Source organism: Garra rufa, chromosome 15 (assembly GCF_049309525.1).
Source record: "Garra rufa chromosome 15, GarRuf1.0, whole genome shotgun sequence".
Classification (NCBI taxonomy): domain Eukaryota; kingdom Metazoa; phylum Chordata; class Actinopteri; order Cypriniformes; family Cyprinidae; genus Garra; species Garra rufa.
This window is the reverse complement of record NC_133375.1, coordinates 942,540-968,249: the sequence shown is the minus strand read 5'-3', so window position 1 is coordinate 968,249 and position 25,710 is coordinate 942,540. Positions and strand designations below refer to the sequence as shown.

Sequence of the window (25,710 nt, the reverse complement as noted above, 5' to 3'; positions counted from 1 at the left end):
AGAGTAAAAACATTAATAATGTTACTTTTTCACTTATTTTGTTGTTTTGAACTTTCTGCCCATCAAAGAATGAAAAATCATGGTATCATGGTTTACACAAAATATTAAGCACAGTTGTTTTCAACACTGATAATAATAAATGTTTCTTGAGGAGCGTATCATCCTATTCGAATGATTTCTAAAGGATCAACACTGAAGACTGAAGTAATGATAATAAAAATTCAGCTGTGCATCACAGAAATAAATTAAATTTTAAATATATTGTGATAGAAAACATTATTTTAAATTGTAAAAATATATAAAAAATATTACTCACTTTACTGTATTTCTGATAAAACAAAGAGACAAATTTTACCGCCCCAAACTCTTGAATAGCAATGGATGTACTTTTAAATGTTATGAAGATCATGTTTGGGTTCACTTGGCTTTATAAAGCCCTAAAACCTCTGTGTTAACTCACCATGACCCAATAAAAATTACACACAAAGCTATCATATGACTTCATAATAGTTAACGAATCACTTGGACTACTTATTCGGCTCTCCACTCCATTCTCAGTTTGATATGGAAAATGTGACGTGCTTATTTTGTATTCAGCAGAAGATTTAAAGTCAAATGGCTATGAGAATGACAGGATGAGTGAGCAATGCCATTTTTCTGGTGCACCATCCATTTAGCTGTTTTGAATTTGAAATTCTTTGTCCTCATGCAAATGGCCTCCACATTTACGAAAGATCCCAGCCTAACTCATTCCTGTGTGCGGTTTTGTGATGTCTGGTTTGTGATTGCTGACCCTAGTTTTAGGATGTTTGCCCCATTTAAATGTCTTCATTTGGCACACACACTCTTTTTCCTAGTGTTTGGAAGCCATTGACCAGCTTCGGCTGGGGTGTAATAGGTTACATTCCAGTCTTAAAGAATGCACAAACCTGTGTTCCTAACGTCTGGCTGGCTGCTCTCTCCGCTCTCTGTCCCGCAGCTGTTAGCCAAAGATCCCAAGCAGAGGCTCGGCTGCCTGGCGGACGGAGCTGCTGGAGTCAAAGCCCACCCCTTCTTCAAGAACATCAACTTCAAGAGGCTGGAGGCCGGCATTCTGGAACCTTCCTTTGTGCCTGATGTGAGTCCCTATTCTTATCAGTATCATATTTGATACACAACGCTTTATGAGAATGTGGAGTTCATGCTATGTCATATAAGAAAAAAAACACCTCAGTTTTATCAAACTGAGCAAAAATATGCAACCTGGTGCCGATTATGATGAAAGTCTGATGTTGTAAATCTGTAAACTCTCTATAACAGTATAGCAGTCTTCGGTTACACTTTATTTTAAGGTGTCCAAAATACAGAATAATTACCTAGTTAAGTACTTAGTAGTATCCATTGTACTTACATGAAACAAAATGTACTTACCATGTAACTAAGTTATGGAACAGCCTGTACTTACAGTTTGTAATTATGTACATGTTAGGGATGCACCGAAATTAAAATTCTTGGCCGAAGCCGAACAAAATTACACATTAGGCCGATTACCAAACACGTTTTTTCGTGTTTTCCCCCCATGTATTTTGCCAATATTTTTCACCATTGCATAAATTAAATAGCCAATATTTGCTTTTTAAAGTTTTTTTTTCTTGCTTTTCAAAGAAAAAAATCAATTCCGAAACAATTTAAAAATATTTAACACTGAACATTTTTAACATTCTAGTGGACATTATAGCCTACCAACAAACCACAAATTAACTCAAAAATAATAAATTAGTAAAATAATATTCTTTGGCCATTTTTAAGACCCCCTTCTTGAATCAGGCATGTGTTTTTAATGTACAAATAAATAAATAAAAGGAGAATGTTATAAAAAAAAATGTATTAATAGAGCTGTTTTAATGATTGTTATCATTATTTTTGTGTTACTTTTTTATTTTCTTTTACAGAACAGTAAATTTACAATACTATTTATGAATGCTGGCTTTTATTTTGGCGGAAACCTGCTAAAAGACCTCAGTACTACTTTTTGCTGACAGCAGCAGATTTATGAATCTCATTACGCAGCATTGGCATTTGAACCCTGGCTAATGAGCTTGTGGAGCGCTGTCAGAATAAATACAATTTGTGCATGTGTTAGACAACATAACGTTCTGTAGTTTATTTACTAATGGTTTAGGCCATTTCGCAATTTCAGTCATCATACAGTAACCAGCAACAACCACCTCTTTCTTTTCTCATGGAAGACATGCGATGCGACACTAAACAGTCTCTCGCTGCCTGTGCTTGTAATGATTTTTGTGTCTTTCTCAGACAGTTTTAAATGCTTCCACGAGTTTGCTGCATTAGTGTGTGTCTCTGTGTGATCGCGTCACATCATTCAATGTAATTTATTCAGCCTTTTCGCTTACACTGACAGAGCTTTTTTTGCTGTTTTTGGCCAAATAATTTCGGTTGCCGAAAATTCAGTGCATCCCTAGTACATGTAATAAGCAGCTACTTATGTAACCAAAAGATTGTTACATATGTGTTGCAGACTTTATACAACGTATTTATAAATGTAAGTACACAGACATAAGCTACTTAAAATAAAGTGCATCAAGTGTACTTCATGTGTATCTACTGTACACCTTATCCAGCTGCACCTTAGTTTGATTTAACCCACAAGTACATAGCTAAAATAAATGTAATACATTTCTAATTACATAATATTACACAAACATGAGCTACTTAAAATAAAGTGTATCAAGATTGTTACATATGAGTAACAGTAGCTGCCTATTTCATCTACATAATTACAAACTGCAAGTACAGGCTGTTCCATAACTTAGTTACATGATAAGTACATTTTGTTTCATGTACGTACAACGGCTACTACTAAGTACTTAATTAGGTAATTACTCTGTATTATGACACCTTTGCCAGTCTGCTTACATAAAATGCATTTATATATCATAAATGTAACCCTGCACCACAAAACTGGTCACAAGGGTCGCTTTTTGAAAAAATGAAGTTGTTAGCAAAGCATAGTTACTGATCAAAATTAAGTTTTGATATAGTAACGGTAGTAAATTTACTAAATATTTTCATGAAACATGATCTTTACTTAACATCCTAATGATTTTTGGCATAAAAGAAAAATTGATCATTTTGACCCATACAATGTATTTTTGGCTATTGCTACAAATATACCCCTGTGCTACTTAAGACTGGTTTTGTGGTCCAGGGTCACAAATACATAATCCCCCGGTTTCACAGACAAGCCTAGTCCTAGACTAAAATGTAAGTCTTAGCCATTTCAACTGAAAGAAGCTTGCACTGATTGATCTTTAAATGTATCAGTGCCTTTGTTTTTTCTCAAGATGCACACCAGTAACATTTTTTTCGAAGCACGCTTATAAAAATGACTTAAATGCCCTAATTGAACAATGGCCTAATCCTGGTTTAGCGTAAGACGCGTCTGTGAAACTGGGCCAATATGTATTAGTAAAATGATATTTAAATGCTTTTTTTTTTTCAAAGCTATGTAGTTTTTATTGTGGGGGCAAAACACATGCAACGTCATACAATAATGATTGAGATATTAATAAATAAATGTTCCTCTGAAGCCTGATGGATCATATTTGATACTCACATTTTAACATGATTTTTCTAATAATAATAATCCAGTAAATGCTCATCTTGAAATATTGCTAACAACATAAGTTATTCTTACTGTACGTTTAGAGTATGTTTATTAAAATCAGTATTTAACAGCAGAAAACACTTGAACGTTGTATTTTTACAATTATTTAACTCAAAAATAAATGTATTTCTTGCCTAAAATGAACCCAAAATAGGTTGTAAATTAACATTTATTTGTATGTTCGATAAATTAACATTTGTTAATGAGTTGAATTAATAATAATTAAATAATAAAGTAGAGAACCAAAGAATTGGTGCAAAGTCAGAGTTGGAAACATTTTGGGTAAAAAAATATATATTTTTCCACAAATTTTGTATGTATGCACATTGTAAAATATCCAAGGTACACATTCCTAGTAATTGTGCAGTTAATTCTCATATTGTATTTTCAGAAAGTTTTGGAATATTTGTCCTCTCCCCAAATTTGTCACTACAGAAACCAGTCATATATAATTTAATAAGAAGGGTTATATTGACCTATTAAGATTTTGCTTACGTCCACCTTATAAATATGTTTTTTTGCTATTTTATTAAAAATCCACAAGATATTTTTTTGAAAACAACAATGGAATAAAATTTAAAAATGATTTCAATATCATTTTCATGAGTTAAAATTTAGTTTGGGACAGTCACCTCCTAATTGAAAGTACCAAATAAAATATGATATATATATAGCTTACTGATATCTTAAAATGTATTGTGGGATTCAATCGATAATAGAAGGTTCTTGGTAAACATTGATATATAGTAAGCTTACTGATATTTCAAAAATGATTGTTGGATTCAAGCGATAATAGAAGGTTCTTGGTAAACATTTACATACTTAAATGCTTTTTAAATGCGTTTTTTGGTTGTGGGACAGCAGTTTGCACCAATTCTGTGGAATGGCCCATATTTAAATGTTCACCTTTTAAATATTGCAGATGCGTCTAGTAATAAAGTGTGTGAATTTTTAATTTACAACCTATTTTGGGTTCATTATAGCCATATAGTCATTTTTAAACAGTAGTTGAGTTAAATAAAGCTACCCAGAATATTGGGTTAAACATTTAATATTAAACATGTAACTCAAAAAAATAGAAATATGTGTATCAAAGATAATACAGTAGGCTTTATAGGGTTAATTTCTATGCAAGCTCATGGAATAAAAAATAAACAAGGTAATTGTGAGTTTTTATCTTACAATTGCATGTTATAAACTTACAATAAGACTTTTCTTCTCCGAATTGCAGGATATAAACTCGGAATGTCAAGAAAATAAAGAAAAACTCACAATTACCTTTTCTATTTTTATTCCATGGCAAAAACAAACTTTCATGAGATTCTATTATTGCTCTGTTTTAATTTTTGCTTCCTCTCTTTGCTAATTTCATAGCCCAGGGCGGTCTACTGTAAAGATGTTCTGGACATTGAGCAGTTCTCCACCGTGAAGGGTGTCAACCTGGACCAAACTGACAATGATTTCTACTCCAAGTTTGCCACTGGCAGTGTCTCCATCCCATGGCAAAATGAGGTACGAAGCTGTGCTAAAAACCCAGCTGCTGGCAATGTCATAACATGGCAGTTTTGCTCAGATTTCACAGTAATGATTCATTCAATTGCAGTTTTGTTAATAACATTCCATGTGGCTAGTAGGGGTGGGCAATATGGCAAAAATATCACGATTCACGATTTTATCACAATTGTTGGTTCTACTATCTTGAAAGTTGTCTGAGAAGTACAGCCAAACTAATTTTCCAATTTTCAAACCAAAGCCATACAAGGTAACAAAATGTAAAATAAAAAGTGGGGGAAGGTAAACATGTGTCATTATTTTGTCTTTGTGATTAAAAAATAAGAAAAAATGTCTCTCTCTCTTTGTTTATCTGTGTCTGTCTGTATGTCTCTTGCCCTTTTGTGTCTGTTTTCTTTCCTTCCTTTTCTATTCTTCTCTTCTCCAGATGATCGAGACGGAGTGCTTCAGTGACCTTAACGTATTCGGGCCTCAGGGAACGCGGCCCCCTGACCTGGACTGGAACCAGCCTCCCGAGCCTCCTCGGCGTAGCCTGCTGGACAGGATCTTTAGGAGACATGTGAGGATCTCCTCCACCTCCACCACAGAGGAACACCCCAGAGAACACAATAGTTAACTACAGACCAGGTCAAACACCCCATCAGGACACACACCGCTCACACATGTAGAGCAGAACAACAGTGATCGGGCTAAGGCTTCTACACAGGGGCCAAAAATAACTCTTAGCCACATGAAAAGCCTAAAGGGGATTCTTGAATCCATTTACTTGTATTTAGCGCTTTTGAGAAAAAAAAAATCTGTGTCTACAAAAGAGTTCACATGATCAGTGAACAGATTTACTGATTTATTTCATTAGTGACCTTAGAAATGTGCAGAATTTATAGGTTCTTCTTCATGTATATCTGTTTTAAATTTGTATTATTTATTATGGAATTATTTAACTGCAAACAAAAAGTCATGATTTTTTTATTTAGGTGCTTTAATGCGAGAAATACACCACATAGTCAGTTATATTTTTTTAAAGGTTTTGAAATAAGTCTTTAACTACATTTATTTGTACAACAGCGTTTTAGTGCCACGTTGGAAAATAACAAAAAAAAAAAATCTTAAGATTGTGTGATTAAAGTCAATATTTCGAGAATAAAATCTAAATTACAAGATTAAGGTCAAAATATTATGAAAATAAATGTGAATTATTTTGAGTAAAAAGTCGAAATTATGAGAATAAAGTAAAATTTTGACAAAGTCCAAATTATGAGAATAATGTCAAAATGTTGGAGTGTTTCAAGAAGAAAGTCAAAATATTTCAACAGTAAAGTTAAAATGATACGAATAAAGTCAGTGTTTCAAGAATAAAGTCGAAATATATTTTGACTTTATTGTCGAAACAATGACAATAAAGTCGAAATTACATGAATAAAGTCGAGAATAAAGTTGAAATTTTTTGAGAATAAAGTTAGTGTTTAGAGAATAAAGTCGAAATATTCTGCCTTAATTGTCGAAACAATGACATCTGAGTAAAGTCCAAATTATTGAGATTAATGTCAAAGTGTTTCCAGAATAAAGTCAAAACTATGAGAATAAAATCTAAATGTTTCAAGATTAAAGTCAAAATTACAAGAATAAAGTCCAAGGGTTTCAAAAATAAAATCAAAATCATGAGTATAAAGTCTGAATGTTTCAAGAATAAAATCAAAATTACAAAAATAAAGTCGAGGTGTTTCAAGAATAAAGTCAAAATGTTTCATGAAAATAGTCAAAATGTTTTGAGAATAAAGTCGAGAATAAAACTTTACTTGCTACGATTTAATTCTCGTAATTTCGACTTTATTCTCAAAACATTTCGACTTTGTTCTCATAATTTGGACTTTATTCTCAAAATATTTTGACCTTATTCTCAAAATATTTTAACACTTCTCAAAACATTTCTACTTCATTCTTGAAATATTTTGACTTTATTCTCAAAGTATTGCGACATTAATCTTGTAATTTTTTTGTATTTTTTTTTTTTTTAAGATGGCACTAAAACGCGTCTTATATTTGATCAGACATTCAGGAAAAAAAATTATATAGTGAAATATTATTACTTAATCTAAAATAACTCTTTTCTATTGTAATATATTTTAGAATGTAATTTATTTTTATTATCCTAAGATGAATTTTCAGAATTATTACTCTAATTTTCAGTGTCACATGATCCTTTAGGCAAGGAAGTATTGTTGCGCTCAGACGAAGGTTATTTGTAAGTCCAGGTGCGTAGAAACCAATTAAGTATGAAAGAAGCTGTAGTGTAGGTGGTTCGCACTCTGAAAAAACTAGACATGATCCTTTAGAAATTACTCTAATATACTGATTTACTGATCAGGAAACATTCATTTTAATTATTGTTAATGTTGAACAATATTTATTTAAGTCTCTTCTAAAATTATAAATGTGTTGAATAAATGAAGTTTCAATTAAATGTATAAGATATTTTGCCTAGAAATAACAAATACAACTGGACTGAACTAAAGCATGCACATTTCCTTTCATTTTGCCCCCATTTTTGAAAAACAAACAAACAAGTAAAAGGCAAGGTTTTTAGTTGTTTTTATCAATTCCTTACACCCAACACGGCTAGCGAATGTTAATTTTGGCCCCTGATCGTACATGTCTATGTGTGAGAGAGCATTTATACATCGTCACTGACATGATCTATTTCTGTCTGTCATTGTCTATCACCCTTCAGCATCCAGAGGTGACCATCGCTCAAAGCCGGGTCTCGTCTTCCAGCGTCAACTCTGTTGACTCCATGTCAAACTCTGCCCCCTAGTGGACAGATTGCTGCGGGACTACAGGGAACAAAAGCGAGTGAGCGATAAAGAGAGGAAAGAATGAGAGTGAGCAACTCCTCCTGCCCTTTAAAGACCGGCCGACCGAGCGTGAAAGAGTCAGTTTTCCTTGCCTTGGCCCACAATATCCATCCACGGCCCCTCCGAGAGGACAGGAGACAAAACCAAGCTCCCGTTTAAAGACCTTTATTTATCCGTTTTGTGACAGAAAGGAGAACGTTTATTCCTTCACCTCACGCTCCCTCAGGATTGCTGGAACCGTAAAGAGCCACTGACAATGACAGAATATTAACTCGTATTATTCAGGGGATTTTATCGACAAAGAAAGGCCTCCACAGGGAACGGGAAGGGGGCTTTTTAAATTTCTTTCGCAAAGGAAAGCTAATATAGTGAACTTAAGAGACTACATACACACTCACAAACACACACACAAACACTCTCTCTCTCTCGTTTCCTCCTCCATCCCTCTCGCAATATCTACCTACCCCGATTTTTTCTTTCCGTCTACACGTAACACCTCCAACCTCAACCCAAAATGTGCATTGCCTTGCATACTCTCAGGCCAAAGATTGAGCTTATTACAAGAAGACACGTATTTGAGTAGCTGTTGCCATATTTCGCTTCAGAGAGTGACGAAAGGCCTAAAAGCACAAGGAAATAGAAACTCGTTTAAGCTGTACATCTTTTTCCCCTATTTAATTAGCAAATTTTGAGATATAATTGAAAAACAAACTCAGTTTGGTAGATTTAGCCTCTTCCAGTCCACTAAAAGGTATAGTTCACCCAAAAATGAACATTTTGTGATGGTTTACTCACCCTCATGTCATTCCAAATTTGTATGATGTACATCAAAGAAGATAATTTGAAGAAATCAAAACTGTATAGTCAACCAGATTTTTCAAAATATCTTCTTTTGTGTTCAACAGAAGAAAAATTATCATACAGGAATGAGATGAGGGTGAGCGAACATTAAACGTCTTTTTTAGGTACACCGTCCCTTTATAACCAAAGTCCGTTTTCTAAATCTCATCTGCTGTTTGTCCGCCGCTAAACGTGTATGGCAAGCTGTTTTATATGGCAAGCCATTTCAGCCTAAAATATACTAGTAATTTTTACTAGTAATAATTCAATTCTTCCTAGTAACAATTCCAATTACGGAGCTCTCTAATTCAATTCTTCCTAGTAACAATTCTAATTACAGAGCACTCAAATTCAATTCTTACTAGTAACAATTCCAAATACAGAGCTGTCTAATTTAATTATTACTAGTAACAATTCCAATTACAGAGCACTCAAATTCAATTATTACTAGTAACAATTCCAAATACAGAGCTGTCTAATTTAATTATTACTAGTAACAATTCCAATTACAGAGCTCTCAAATTCAAATCTTACTAGTAACAATTCTAATTACAGAGCTCTCAAATTCAATTCTTACTAGTAACAATTCCAATTACAGAGCTCTCTAATTCAATTCTTACTAGTAACAATTCCAAATACAGAGCACTCAAATTCAATTATTACTAGTAACAATTCCAAATACAGAGCTGTCTAATTTAATTATTACTAGTAACAATTCTAATTACAGAGCTCTCAAATTCAATTCTTACTAGTAACAATTCCAATTACAGAGCTCTCAAATTCAAATCTTACTAGTAACAATTCCAAATACAGAGCTGTCTAATTTAATTATTACTAGTAACAATTCCAATTACAGAGCACTCAAATTCAATTATTACTAGTAACAATTCCAAATACAGAGCTGTCTAATTTAATTATTACTAGTAACAATTCCAATTACAGAGCTCTCAAATTCAAATCTTACTAGTAACAATTCTAATTACAGAGCTCTCAAATTCAATTCTTACTAGTAACAATTCCAATTACAGAGCTCTCTAATTCAATTCTTACTAGTAACAATTCCAATTACAGAGCACTCAAATTCAATTATTACTAGTAACAATTCCAAATACAGAGCTGTCTAATTTAATTATTACTAGTAACAATTCCAATTACAGAGCTCTCAAATTCAAATCTTACTAGTAACAATTCCAATTACAGAGCTGTCTAATTCAAATCTTACTAGTAACAATTCTAATTACAGAGCTCTCAAATTCAATTCTTACTAGTAACAATTCCAATTACAGAGCTCTCTAATTCAATTATTACTAGTAAAAATGCAATTACAGAGCTCTAAAATTCAATTATTACTAGTAAAAATGCAATTACAGAGCTCTAAAATTCAATTATTACTAGTAAAAAACACATTAAAGATATGTTTAATTGCAGAGAATTGAATAAGAGTAATTGAATTAAAGAGCTCTCTAATTCAGTTCTTACTAGTAACAATTGAATTAGAGAGCTCTCTAATCGGAATTATTACTAGTAAAATTCAATTGTAGAGCTCTCTAATTGTAATTCTTACTAGTAAAAATTCTGTTGTAGAGCTCTGTAATTAAAAATGAATTAATGACAATTAGAGAGCTCTCTAATTCAATTATTACTAGTAACAATTCCAATTACAGAGGTCTCTAATTTAATTCCTACTAGTAACAATTCCAATTAGAGAGCTCTCTAGTTGTAATTATAACTAGTAATAATTGATTTAGAGAGCTCTCTAATTGTAATTATAACTAGTGATAATTGATTTAGAGAGCTCTCTAATTGTAATTATAACTAGTGATAATTGATTTAGAGAGCTCTCTAGTTGTAATTATAACTAGTAATAATTGATTTAGAGAGCTCTCTAATTGTAATTATAACTAGTGATAATTGATTTAGAGAGCTCTCTAATTGTAATTATAACTAGTGATAATTGATTTAGAGAGCTCTCTAGTTGTAATTATAACTAGTAATAATTGATTTAGAGAGCTCTCTAATTGTAATTATAACTAGTGATAATTGATTTAGAGAGCTCTCTAATTGTAATTATAACTAGTGATAATTGATTTAGAGAGCTCTCTAGTTGTAATTATAACTAGTAATAATTGATTTAGAGAGCTCTCTAATTGTAATTATAACTAGTGATAATTGATTTAGAGAGCTCTCTAATTGTAATTATAACTAGTGATAATTGATTTAGAGAGCTCTCTAGTTGTAATTATAACTAGTAATAATTGATTTAGAGAGCTCTCTAATTGTAATTATAACTAGTGATAATTGATTTAGAGAGCTCTCTAATTGGCATTGTTACTAGTAGGAATTAAATTATAGAGCTCTCTAATTGAATTTTTACTAGTAAAAATGCAATTACGGCGAATAACAGTATATTTTGGGCTAAAACAGCTTACTATAAATGTGAGCTAGAAGTATCTCTGTATGGTCACTTCCTGTGCATAAAGGCTGTTTGCAGTGGTAAAAGACGGAGCCATCTCAGTGGGCGTGGTCTTTTAGGTAGGTAGGCCGTCTACCAGCAGATACATAGCCAATCACAGCACAACAAATCAGTCAGGGAGTCCTTCTCATCTCATCGCATTACTTGCAAGTGGCTCATTTAACCAATTTACAGAAAATAAATGACTGAAACGGTTGGTTGCTTCAGCTTTCATAAGCAATTTGGCGTTAAATGGGAGGACATTGCTGGACTCTTTAATCTGAGCTACTCAGGTTTTGCTGATGTGGAAAAGAGTTTAAAAATGTGCTAAATTCGTATCGTGGCAGCTCCAAGAGGAGACGGTGTCAAGCATCTAATAACCTACATCATAATCACTGCAGGAGTTGAGCAATTTTTACTCTTTAGGATAACTAAATTGTTTTTCTTTCAGATTTGGTATGTAAATATGCCTTTCATCCGATTTCAACCACTACTAAACTGAAACTGGCAAAACTTCACTTTTGCATTTACACACACACACACACACACACACACACACACACACACACACACACGTAATACACAGAACTCATGAAATTTCATACCTCAGCAGTTTTCTTCTTTTATTTATACAGTTTCCAACTGATAGGAAGACATTTCAGCCATCTTTCATCCACTTAACTATAAATGTAATGGTAGTCATTTTAAAAAGTGTGCGGGATTTCAGTTGTATAGGCGTCACAGGAATCCAAACACACTTATATCCCGTGCGTAGAGAATCCGTGATAGTTTTGTAGTGTTTCTTAATGGATAGCTTATCGATAACCAAACAGAATGACTCGAGAAGGAACCGAAAACGAATCTCAACCTCATAATCTTGCATTTACAATACCATTCCAAGGTTTTTATAGGCCTCGACGTTCATTAGCGCATCTCAAGACAAATCAAGTGTATTAAAATGGTGACTTGAAGCTATTTCGCGAGCACGTATGCTAAGTGCCATGTAATTTCCAATCATTAGGCTGATGCCATTAATTTACCGTGCTAGAAAGGTTCAAGTGCATACTTAGTGCAGGTTCTAACATTTCAATCTACTTCTCATTTGAAATGTGTGTAATAACTGGTTATTGCACTGTATCATGACGTGTTACATAAATTGCACTGCACACTGCATGGTCAATCAACTATTCATTGAGCGGGACCAGTGTGTCTATTGGTTTAAGGGGGCTGATCTCTGTGTATACTAGTGCCATGCTGTTGTTCGCTGTGGTGAGACTCTGTACGCCACATAGTTGTGATGATTCATGGTCAATTTCAGGTGAAATTCAGAACTGATTCGTGTTAATGCATTTCTCCTATTTTTTAAAAAGTGTGGCCAATGTTAACAGCTTGTTCGGAAGTACTTATTTGCCATTACAGGGAATAGTCCTCATTTGGTGTGTATCCAAATTGAGGAAACTTTTTACTGATTTTACAGTGAATTTGAAGCAGACTCCGCATGTATGCATAGATAACCTGTGCATATTATTTACTGTTGAGGTCGAAAGTTTACATACACCTTGCAGAATCTGCAAAGTGTTAATTGTTTTACCAAAATAAGAGGGATCATATAAAATGCATGTTATTTTTTTTTATTTAGTACTGACATGAAAAAGATTTCTCACATAAAAGCTATTTACATGTAGTCCACAAGAGCAAACAATAGTTGAATTTATAAAAATTACCCTGTTCAAAAGTTTACATACACTTAATTCTTAATACTGTGTTTTTTTCTTAAGCTGTCTCACAAATTCTTTGGTTTTTCAGCATTTTTGTGTATTTGAACCCTTTCTAACAATGAGTGTATGATTTTGAGATCCATCTTTTCACCCTGAGGACAACTGAAGGACTCATATGCAACTATTACAGAAGGTTCAAACACTCACTGATGCTCCAGAAGAAAAAAAAAATATTGCATTAAGAGCCGGAGGGTAAAAACTTTTGAAAAGAAAGGAGATGTGTAGATTTTTCTTATTTTGCCTAAATATAATTTTCTTTTTTATTTAGTACTGCCCTTTAGAAGCTACAGAAGATACTTACATGTTTCCCAGAAGACAAAGCTATAAGGTATATTTACCCTAAACTTGTTTGCTTCTAAAGCATCAGTGACTGTTTATCTATACATGTTAGAAAATACACAAAAATGCTGCAAAATTGGAGAATTTGTGGGACCTGAAGGACTTTTCTGAAGAACAGCAAACAGTTTTAACTGTTCAGGACAGACAAGGGACTCATGAACAACTATCACTAAACAAAAAACACAGCTGTGGATCATTCAGGTAACAACACAGTATTAAGAATCAAGTGTATGTAAACTTATGAACAGGGTCATTTTTTGTAAATTCAACTATTATTTTCTCTTGTGGACTATATGTAAACATCTTTTATGTGAAATATCTTATTCAGGTCAGTACTAAATAAAAAATAACATGCATTTTGTTTGATCTCTCTTATTTAGGTAAAATAATTAACATTTTGCAGATTTCCCAAGGTGTATGTAAACTTTTGACCTCAACTGTATATAATAACTCATTAAGTGTTTCCAGCACTCTATATCATTGAGGGACTGATGTAAATTAATATTATATGTTATATCGACTAGTAAGTGTTGATTTGGTCTATGAAAGCAAAGGAAAGGTAAGCTAGCATTATTAGTGTTATTCAAACAAAAATGTGTACATTGAAAGCCTGATGGTTTGAACATTAAACCAATAGGTTTTTATTTCTCCATTGTCCCTCTGAAGTAATTTAACAGCTGTGAAGTTTAAACAATGCTGAACCTTTCCTCAGACTGAGAGTTAATGCTTTGCTCATGTATATTTCCTTTATGTCTTCAATGAACATGTGGTGACAGATATGTAATTGCTGCATAAAAGGGAACTTGCCTTTAAAACAATGACCAAACTATAAGGGAACTGACTTGGTATTTATTCGGCAAGTATGAACTGAAGTTTGTCTTTAGAGAAGATCAGTTTTTGAGGACACAGCTACTGTTGGATTCATTTTTTATATAAGTCTTGAAGCGAGTTTTAACTACATTCTGGAAAAAAAAACCAATGAAGTGCCTCCTTTTTAGTAGTCTAGTCCAGGTTAGTGCCCATGATACAGTTTGCACTTTGTGTGTCACTTCAGTCATTCACATGATGTAAACATGTACACGCACAAACACACGCACACGTTTTAAAGAGAGGTGTTGTACTACGCTGATTGCATGTGAAGCCAAACCTGACAGAGTCCTTCTGAATAAAACCTGTGCTGGCCTGAACATAACTGTGTAGTTCTTTTAGAAAATGTGAATGTGTTTGTATTATGATAGCATACGTGAATATCTTGGAAGGTAAACATAAAATTTGTAATAATAAATGACAAGGCATACTGACTAACTCTGGTTTAAATGATTTATATGTATTTACACTACAGTTCTTTCTGGTCCTCGAATCTGATTGGTTAATAAGAGCGTGATATTAGAGTCCAACAGAACTCCAACAGCCATTTCTCTGTTTTTTAGTTCTATCACTCCGCTTGCAGTACTTCTCACAACGAATGTCATGGGATGTAGTTTTAAAAGGTTTTCAGGTAAGAATGTACTTGTTTATAGTTCAAATATGCAGTTTGTTAATAAAGATAAAGTTGGTAGTCTTTGATCTCACTAAACTATTATTTGTTCAAGAGCAAATAGTTTTGGCAAAATTTCATGTTTATGTAACTTCAATGCTGTATATCAGAGCGCTGCCTGTGTACTTTTGACTGCTAGCAACTTTTATGATGGCTGTTGTTGTTTATTAAATATTATTATTCAATGAATAGTATTTTATATAAATAATACTAGTGTTTGATAATAGTGTTTAGTATTGAGAAGCGGTGCCTGTGTTCGTGATTTTAGTTTTATTTAACATTGTTCCGCCATTAGATGGCGACAAGACTGTTTTTGAGTCAGCAGTAAAAAATAAACACTGTTATAAACAGAAGTTATTTTTAGTTTCAACAACAGCTTGAGGCAGTTAACAAATGCACTGAGCAACCCTGTCATCAGAAATTAACCTTAACAGATGAAAGGATATTAACATTACGACAAAGATAACGCTTTCCTCAGCGGACATTTAAACTAATGTTTTATTGTGAATATGAGATTGAGCTAAAGGATGAATGCTGTATCAGATGCAGGTAATCACACTCGCTCAGACAATTCCTTTCATAATACTCTACTACACATAATACACTACTTCTAATACAGTAATACAATAAGCTTTCAATGAAGCAACTCAACATTCCTTAATTACTAGTTCTAAACATTTTTGAATTAGAAACGGAGGCTTGGGCTCAGCTGTTAAACTGTCGAATTTGTGGCGGAAGTAGTTCTGCACAAAAGATGGTGTAATACATAAATACATAAGAAAAGACAACAGAGTGTGTTTAAAAGTAGTTCTTGTGCAGAACTACTTCCTTCCACCATGGATTTAAATCTCAGTTTGACAGTTTAACAGCTGAGCCCAAGCCTTCGTTAATAATTTGAAATTGTCACTTTAGAACTAGTAACGAAGGAACGTTGAGTTGCTTCATTGAAAGCTTATTGTATTACTGTTGACGTTGAAGCAAATTTTCAAATAGACGTTATCTTTATTAACAAACCGCATATTTAAACTATAAACAAGAACATTCTCACCTGAAAACGTCTTAATACTACATTCTGTGGCACAAAAACAGTATTACTTTTTAAAATCACAGTGGAATTGGGTGTCTGCCACAACACTCACTGTGAGAAGTACCGCAATTGGAGTGATACAATTACAGATGGTTAAATGGCTGTTGGAGTTCTGATATTGCTCTAATATTGTGCTTTTATCAGCCAATCAGATTCAAGGACCAGAAATAACTGTTTTATAAATATATATAGTAGGTAATACAAGATATCACTCGACTCTGAGTGTGATATTGCCAGTGTTGGGAAGTAACTAGTTACATGTAACGGAATTACGTAATTTAATTACAAAATAAATGTAATTGTAATTAGTTACAGTTAGTGAGAAAACATGTGTAATTAAATTACAGTTACTTCTGAAAAATGCCAGCGATTACAAAGGGGATTACATCTGAATTTTTTCACACACACTCACCCCCACTTACAGATTTAATTGACTTCTTTCATAAATTGCATTGATTCATACACTTTTTGTACACTGTAATGGATTATAAGATAACTAACAAACTAGTACTACTTCCTTAATTATTTATGTGGTGAAATGTTGTGTAAGAAAACTGGTAAGACTGCACTCTATACCTAAAATGTCTATTTTGAACTTGCCGTTTGCCAACAACTGATTTCAAAAGCTGAAGAGCTTTGCGTTCAAATATTTCAACTCAGATCAGTGTTTCGTGTCTAATAATTTTGACCTAAACATCTAAATAATCTATGAAGCAGTTGTGTAATAAGTGGGATAATGTTGTTGATAATGTAGCCAGTTGTTACCACAAAATAAAGATGTATATTATCCCTTACTTAATTCAAGTGATGAAGGATTTCGAAAGTCTGACAATAATCAAAGTTGAGTGCTACTGTAAGATTAACTCTGCCTGGTTTAAATGTTTCAAAATGAATAACAGTTGAAAATATTCCAAATTTAGAAAAGTAATCAAAAAGTAATTAAAAGTAATAAGTTACATTACTTTTATAAAGTAATTGAAAAGTTACACTACTTATTACATTTTAAATCAAGTAACTTGTAATCTGTAACCTATTACATTTCCAAAGTAACCTTCCCAACACTGGATATTGCATTTATACAACAGTTCGATTGCTCAAGTGTGTAAATACATAAGAAACAACAATGGAGTGTCTTTAAAAACCCTGTTTTGTGCAGAACTACTTCCTTCCACCATAGAGCCCAAGCCTCTGTTACTAATTCCAAAACGTCACTTTAGAACTAGTAACGAATGAATGTTGAGTTGCTTCATTGAAAGCTTATTGTATTACTGTATTAGAAGCCCACTGTATTATGTAGAGTATTGGAGAGAGATGGACTGATTATGATTACCTGCATTTGATACAGCATGCATTCATCAGCTCAGTCTGAGTGGTCTAATACACAGCATTAAATTTATATAAAATATAATGTTATGAGATTTTGCACTCAGTCAAATCTGTTTGCTCTGGAACAAATTATAGATTAATGAGACCAAAGACTAACCATTAGATTTACCTAAAATGAACATCTCATGTTTAACCACTATAGAGACATCAGACATCCGATTCAGTGGTAAATTCCAGAAGATGTGGCTGAGGTAAGGCCGCTCTTGGCGGGTTCATGAGTGCTGAATGGCTGCTGGAGCTCACATCTCCGAAAACGTTGAATCAAATTTTCAGTTTTATTTATTTATATTTAAACTATAAACAAGAACATTCTCGCCTGAAAACAGTATTATTTTTAACATCAAAGTGGATTTGGGTGTCTGCCACGACACTCGCTGTGAAAAGTACCTCAAGCGGAGTGATACAATTACAAATGGTGAAACGGCAGTTGGAGTTCTGATATCGCTCTAATATTGTTCTCTTATCGGCCAATCAGATTCAAAGACCAGAAAGAACTGTTGTATAAGTATATATAGTAGGTAATCACAGCGTCTCCGAGTGTGATATCGCATTTATACAAGTTCAAGGGCACAAGTGTGTAAATACATAAGAAACAACAATCTTTAAAAAACGTATTTTGTGCAGAACTATATCCTTCCGGCACGGATTCAAATCTCAGTTTGATAGTTTAACAGCTGAGACCAAGCCTCCGTTACTATATCAAAAACGTCACTTTAGGACTCAGACATCAGATTCAGCTGTAAATTCCAAAAGAATTGGCTGAGGTAAGGCTGCGCTTGGCAGGTTCATGAGCACTGAGCGGCTGCCGTAGCTCACAACTCCAAAAAAACGACGAAGCAAATTGTCAAATAGTGTCACGGTTCACGCATCCGCTGTGTTCTCATGTCTCATGATCTGTTTGCCAGTCATTTGCTGCCGATCATTTCCGCACCAGGTGTCTCTCATTATCACGGCTATATATTCTCACCTCATTCTCTCCTTCCCTGTCAGATCGTTTCTCTGGATTCTTGACTAGTTGGATGTGCGTCTGTCAGGTTGCTGTTCGTGTCGAGTTGGATGTTCTTTGTTTGTCTTCATCGTTGGATCGTCTGCATGGGAGTTTCATACACTGGATTGGATTACACGGGATCTTTGACCATCTAGCCCCTGCACCACCCAGCCGAGAGACACCATCATCACTGTGTTTTTGTTCATCTTCTCCACTTCATAATAAACCTGGTTTTTGTCACTGCATTTGCTTCCTATCATTTCTTCTCGTCACAAAGACTTTATGTTTATTAACAAACCGCATATTTGAAGTCTAAACAACTACATTCTCACCTAAAAAGAGAGTTCTGTTATCACTAGAATATCGCACTCCTGGAAAAGGCTCTCAGCCAATCAGATTTTAGGCCAGTAAGAACTGTTGTATAACAGAATATATGACGAAACGTATATAATTATTTTTTTATTAAAATTTTCACAAAATGTTCACAAATCTGCCTCAATAATGTCTTCTTATTGAGTTTTGAGGGATTTTCTCAGGAAATATTGACAAAATAAGTAATTTGATTAAATAATTATCGTATTTGATTATATAATATTATCATATATCATATATAAGTTAAATAATAAGTTAGTCTTATCAGTTAAAGTTGGTATTGGATTTCGGCTCTTGTTTGTGTTTGTTCTAGCTTCATTTCAACAATTTATGGCTGTAATTTTCCCACTTTCAGATTAGAAGCTAGTCTGATAAAGGTTAAGGCCTGAAGTATAAATTACTCTGAGGGACACGGGGTTGTGGGTTAAGGTACTTTCACTCGTAAAGCTGCTTTCCATTGCTTAAATGTTCTTGAACGAGTTGATTTTACGTCAAGCTGAAAACCACGAGTCATTAAACTAATATTTTCATACAGCCAGAAAAGTTTCCATTGGCGCTGAGCACAAGGTTGTCAGACTGACCTCTTATTGTTGTCATTGATGGAGAATTGATTTGTTGCAGCTTTGATATGCGTTTGTGTGGCACAGCTTGTAACAAGATGTGACCTGGATTTGCAAAATACAGCCTAGCTTACATCTCAGCCAACTAAAGTAAAGTTAAATGCAAAAATTTGTATAATAAAAGTTCACGCAAAGGGTGGTCCTCTAATTACCTCTAATTTCTGGATGTCACCAAGTAATGATGTAATTTTAACTTGACCTCTTAAAGCTATGATGATGATAATACTGGACATTTTTGACTGCTGATTTATCACACTGTAAACTTGACCTCCTGACCTCCAATGGAACCAGGAGAGAATGACATATGTGACATACTGAGAGTTTCTGGCTTATCATATCCTAAAATACATCTCTAGATAAATTTATGCTCTGTGCTGTTTGTTTTGACTGGGAAAAAAAAGAACGAAAGAAATGCAGGCAACGTAAGCATACTAACCAGTGTTCTGTGTGGGTAGTCTTCAGGCACTGGCTGTTATCTGTAACAATGTGTTTATAGTGGAAACAGATAGGCCGTCGTGTTCACTGCACATCCTTGACATACAGGGTCGCCCCTGTGCGTTGAGTGATGGTGCTGTTTTATCTGTAAGATGATGAGAACGCGGCCTTGTCTGACGGGCCTATAAAGGGGCCGAAGCAGCCAGCTGTTCCTCAGATTCCACTTCCAACTCGTAGTGTCCACATTTCAAGTGTATTCATTCATTAAAAAAGAGTTTTAAAATGTTGCCTGCAACCTTCAAACTGTGTGCTGGTATTTCCTACAGGCACACGAGAAACATGACAGGTAAGGAGCTGCTTCAAAAATCCAGAGTTTTCTGAAATATTTATAATATATGCCACTATTTGTTTATGTTTATGTGTATATATTTCTTTTTGTATTACAATCAGGTCTGAGAAGGTATGCAATGATTGCAATCCATCATGAGCTGAACAAGCTTTCAGGACCTGGACCAAGTGCCTGGATCAACCACATTCGAAGAAGAAGCTCCCTACTCAGTAAGCAAACTTTTACAGCACTTAATAGCTATTTTACAACACATTTAATAACTATTTATTGCGAAATGGTTTAAGTGTTATATACAGTATATAATTTAAGCAGCAAAAGGTTGGTTTGAATATTAGTGAGTGTGATATTGCTTTTTTATCAATAAAACATTGTTAACGTTGAGTTACTTACAATTAAGACACAGCTTTGACAATTATTTATCTTTTTTTGCTTCACCAATGAAAATGTTATCAACAAGGCCACAAGAGAATTGTGCATCTCTGAGAAACAAAGTTGTGGTTTTTCGTTTCTGAACAAATGAGCTTTTTATAATGAATTGGTTGAGTGAATAATTCAACGACTCACTCATTAAGACAATCCTTGTTCATATATGCTAACTTCCACACTATATAATAGGCGATACATGAAAAAAGTAGTATGTACAAATTCATAAATCAGTAAGCAAATGCAAACAGGTGACTTACTGCTTATTCCAAGTTTACAAAGAGCGCATCCGATGGACACTTTACCATCCCATGAGGCAATAGCTGTTTCCATCACCCTGTTTTTATGCACATTTTAAAGTTTCACATTAGAAACGAGTAACAGAAATGCCATATTTCAAATTAAAATTTTGCAAAAAAGGTTTTAACGCTCAATTATGTGAAAATTGCTGAATAAAGTCCTCCATAGATTTGCAACGTTCGATGGAAACCCAGCTATTGAGCGAGAAGTTAGCCACTTGTGTTGTTCCTAAATGCTTCAGCATTTTTAAATGGATTGGTTGAATGAATGATTCAGTAACTAAAGTAAGTAAAGACAGTCATTTGTCACCACCTACTGGCGTAACCATGTAATAAAAAAGGATCAGTAAATAAAATCTCCACTGTTTTCACAGAAATGCTTGTTTTCTTCAAAAATCTATGTATTTGTTTATGCAAAGGATCAAGTTTATACATGTGTTTCTTTGTACAGGCAGTCGGATTGCAGAGGAGACGTACAGTGAAGCTGAGCATTGTTATGTGCAGCAGGGACAGGATGCTCTGCAGAAGTCCATCAGCATCCTCAGTGACCAGGATGGCTGGCAAATTGAGATTGAGGGTGTAAGTATCATCAATAATCTGATTTCATCATTCATTCTGATGAGACCATGTATAGATGCCTTGTATTTGTGTATATTATACAGTTTTATTCAGCTCTTAAGTGTCCCAAAACTTTAAACTCATATACCATGTAAATAACTATGCCTATGTGGATTTTTTTCTCTCAGGCCAATGGTGATAAGGTGATGAGTAAAGTATTACCAGACATTGGGAAGGTTTTTAAGCTGGAAGTCATGCTGGAACAGAAGACTGATGATTTATATGGGGAGCTGGTGGATAACATGGAACAAATGGGGGAGTGGAACCCCAATGTCAAACAAGTCAAGGTGGGTAGAAACAGATGTGCATTTCTATTGTCTACACTTCTCAGTCCTCATGATGTAACATAAACATACAGCTACTGTTACCCAGAGATATTTGGTCCTTCGCAGATTCTTCAGAAGATCGGTCAGGATACTATGATCACACATGAGGTTTCAGCTGAAACACCTGGGAATGTAGTGGGCCCACGAGACTTTGTAAGTGTCCGTTGTGCCAAACGGAGAGGATCTACGTGCTTCCTGGCCGGGATGTCCACTCAGCACCCTGGAATGCCTGAGCAGAAAGGATTTGTAAGGTAAATGAAAATATGAACCATTTACCTGTATACGGCCAAGTTCTGCGATCCTACGAAACCCTCCACCTCCCCCAGCTCCACCTGTTTAGATCTGTTGCTATTTATGTGTGCTTATTCATGCAGCAGCAGCCAAGTCCAAATACATTAGGATTGCCTTATAGATTAACATGCTAAAACTATTCAGAGAGTTCTCATGATTGAAATAAATATATTTATATTTACAATATTTATTTTTTCTAAGGGCTGAGAATGGACCTACCTGTATTGTGATGCGACCAAATGCAGAAGATCCCAATAAGACAAAATTTACCTGGTTGCTCAGTTTAGACCTTAAGGTAAGTTAACTGTCCTGTGTGTGTGTGTGTGTGTGTGTGTGTGTGTGTGTGTACCTGGTATTCATCACGTTGTGGGGACCAAATGTCCCCACAAGGATAGTAATACCAGATACATTTCTTATGTCCCCATGAGGAAACAGGCTTATAAATCATGCACAATGAGTTTTTTTGAGGAAGTAAAAGTGTGCACAATCTCCTGTGAGGGCTAGGTTTAGGTGTAGGGTAGGTGTAGGGCGATAGAAAGTACGGTTTGTACAGCATGAAAACCATTACGCCTATGGAATGTCCCCATAAAACATGTAAACCCAACGTGTGTGTGTGTGTGTGTGTGTGTGTGTGTATAATTTCTTATTAGCAAGCCATTACAAGGCTGATTTCCCTGAAAAGTTTGTTGGCGCAAATTAAATTTTATTTGTTTAAGACCAACACAGCAAGATTGACACAATCAATATATCTTATCCTAACTAATTGGAGGAGTTTTCAGGAATTTTGCAATTTAGTTTGCTCCATTGTCTTAAAATATGGCACATTTTGCCTTTAAAGGGATAGTTCACTCAAAAAATCGAATTCTTATTTAATAGAAAATGCTTTAAAAGGTGTTTAATATGAGCGGTTTACATAAGTAAAGACTTTAGTATAACATTACTCATCCAAATAAGATTACTGACTGTTACAGTATATCTAATGTCTAATTTGTCCCTATTCTGTCATCTCTAGGGTTGGATCCCAAAAACCGTCATCAACCGAGTACTTTCGCAAACCCAGGTGGATTTTGCAAACCATCTAAGGCACAGAATGGCATCAAATGGTGGTCTGGAAGCAGCCATTGCCTGCTGACATTCACAGATGCCATAACAAGGGTCAAACTCATTCCACCCAAAAGCGTCACACCTATTTCAGCCTACACAGATGTCACACAGATACAGAAGTGAAATTATCCATCAAAACGATATGCTGCTCTTAGTTCGAACCACACTATTTTAAATGTTTTCACATGCACATAACTAGTTAAGGTTACTGGGTCATTGCAGTGAATATTTGGTAAGTCTCGATTTCAACATGATGGCAAACTCATGCTTCCTCTGTCACTTTCATTTTGTGGCTTGAACTTCCTTTTATTCACTCATATACTTCTGTAGAACAGCACTGACTATTATTCTTGGGCTTATTAGTTCCTATTTTATCTTTGTTTGTAAAAAAAAAAAGAAGTATTTATTTTAAGTTAATATTATTGTTGCATCACTCTGAAAAAAGGATGTCTGCTAAAATAATATTCATTAAAACTATTACAATGGCAAACTACAGTATCAGTCTGTTTTCTTGTTCACTGGGTTCATTTTCCTACATGTGTGTAACGCAAGAAGGAGGACAAATTATGACCGAAGCCTCAATCTGCAGAATGAGTAAGGAAATACAGGAAATAGCTTCATCTACATACTTTGGCAGGCCACTCAGCTAGTTATATAAACAACATTTTGAGTCAGTTATGCCCATTAGCGTCTCACCGATGTTCAAGCAAACTGCCCCCGGAAAGGGAATGTGACTCGTGTTACAGCCAGAAATTCAGTCCATTAAAATGTCTTGTCGTCTGGAGTGGATTAGCCCGGGTTTGCTAAAGCAAGGAGGTGTTTAGTTATTCGCATGTGTTTTGGGAACTTCTCAGCTCCTTGAAGGTCCGACTGAGCCAACATTGCACAAAGCAGGAAATGAGGTAAACGCTGATGTCCCGGCCAAAGGCGGGCCGCAATCCCCTCTCTAATGTTTTTCATATTTTCCGACGCAGTGGGCCATTTCTGATTATTTTTAATGAATTTCAAAGCAGAAGTAGTGCAAATGACCCCTCTGCCTCCACAGTTTTGAGACATTTCTGAAAGACACATGTTAAATATTGTTAAACAGCAAACAGTGGTCCAGCTGGATTAGAACTCTGCTGGTTTTTAGGCTCGAGGCATCCAAATACCCTCTTTATCTTAGACAATCATTGTATATACAAGCTCAGGTTATTAATTGCTAGTCAGTTCTATTTTATCTCGCTTTGTCATTCTTACATAACATACAGTAATCATACAGGTTTTATCTCACTTCTGATTTTTTTTTACAGAATTGCGTGATACAAATTCACAGTTCTGACTTTTTTCTTAGAATTCTGCGAGATATAAAGTCACAATTCTTATTTTTTTCTCAGAATTACTTAATATAAACTCAATTGCTAGAAATAGTCGGAATTGCTATAAAAACTGTCTCGAGTTTGTATCTATCAATTCTGACTTTTTTCTTGCAGATACGAGTTTGTATCTCACAAATTTTAACTAACTTTTTTCTTAGACTTGCTTTATATAAAGTCAGAATTGCGAGATATAAAGTCACAAATAGTCAGAATTGCAATGTAAAAACTGGATCTTAAGTTTGTATCAAGCAATTCTGACTTTTTTCTCGCAATTCCGACTTTTTTCAGAATTATGAGATATAAACTCACAATTGTTACTTTTTTCTCAGAATTACTTGATATAAACTCACAATTGCGAGAAATAAAGTTGCAATATAAAAACTGTATCTCTAGTTTATATCTCACAATTCTGACTTTTTTCTCGCAAATACAAGTTTGTATCTCGCAAATTCAGACTTTTTTCTCACAATTCTGACCTTTTTTCAGAATTGAGATATAAACTTGCAATTGTGAGTTATAAAGTCAGAATTGTGAGATAAAAAACGTATCTTGAGTTTTTATCTCGCAAATTCAGACTTTTTTCTCACAATTCTGAAACAAAAACAGACTTTTTCCCTGCAATTCTGGTTTTTTGTTTTTTTTGGAATTGTTAGATATAAACTCTAATTGCAACTGCGAGTTATAAAGTCAGAATTGTAAGATATAAAGTCACAATTGTTACTTTTTTCTCAGAATTGCTTGATATAAACTCAGTTGTGATAAATAAAGTCAGAATTACGATATAAAAACGGTATCTCAAGTTTGAATCTTGCAGTCATGACTTTTTTCTTGCAATTCTGACTCCTTGATTTCAGAATTGTGAGATATAAACTCACATTTGTGAGTTACAAAGTCAGAATTGCGAGGTATAGTCACAATTGTTATTTTTTCCTCATGCAAAAAATGTATTTCGCAATTCTTACTTTTTTTTCTCAGAATTACTTGATATAAACTCAATTGTGAGAAATAAAGTCAGAATTGCGATATAAAAACTGTTTCTCAAGTTTGTATTTCGCAATTCAGACTTTTTTCTAGCAA

The 25,710-nt window shown here is 34.3% G+C and overlaps 2 protein-coding genes across 2 annotated transcripts in view; both read left to right on the top strand.

Annotated features, from left to right (window-relative positions):
- grk5l (G protein-coupled receptor kinase 5 like) overlaps positions 1-10,611 on the top strand; it is a 27,102-nt gene extending 16,491 nt beyond the window's left edge. Inside the window, exons 5-8 of the mRNA XM_073819098.1 lie at positions 980-1,117; positions 5,042-5,179; positions 5,607-5,738; positions 7,908-10,611. Of these exons, the coding sequence (XP_073675199.1) occupies positions 980-1,117; positions 5,042-5,179; positions 5,607-5,738; positions 7,908-7,991 (492 nt within the window). The 3' untranslated portion in view covers positions 7,992-10,611. The remainder of the gene's footprint in view (positions 1-979; positions 1,118-5,041; positions 5,180-5,606; positions 5,739-7,907) is intronic.
- A 9,536-nt stretch (positions 10,612-20,147) lies between these two features.
- star (steroidogenic acute regulatory protein) lies at positions 20,148-23,303 on the top strand. Its single transcript, XM_073819276.1, has 7 exons — positions 20,148-20,211; positions 20,316-20,423; positions 21,388-21,515; positions 21,683-21,841; positions 21,947-22,131; positions 22,373-22,466; positions 23,184-23,303. The coding sequence occupies exons 1-7, from the start codon at positions 20,148-20,150 to the stop codon at positions 23,301-23,303; spliced, it is 858 nt and encodes a 285-aa protein (XP_073675377.1).
- Positions 23,304-25,710: the final 2,407 nt, after the last annotated feature.

Coding starts and splice junctions, on each gene's coding strand:
- star (XM_073819276.1), top strand. CDS start 20,148: ATGTTGCCTGCAACCTTCAAACTGTGTGCTGGTATTTCCTACAGGCAC. Junction 20,212..20,315: donor GCACACGAGAAACATGACAG/GTAAGGAGCTGC, acceptor TATTACAATCAG/GTCTGAGAAGGTATGCAATG. Junction 21,516..21,682: donor GGCAAATTGAGATTGAGGGT/GTAAGTATCATC, acceptor TTTTTCTCTCAG/GCCAATGGTGATAAGGTGAT.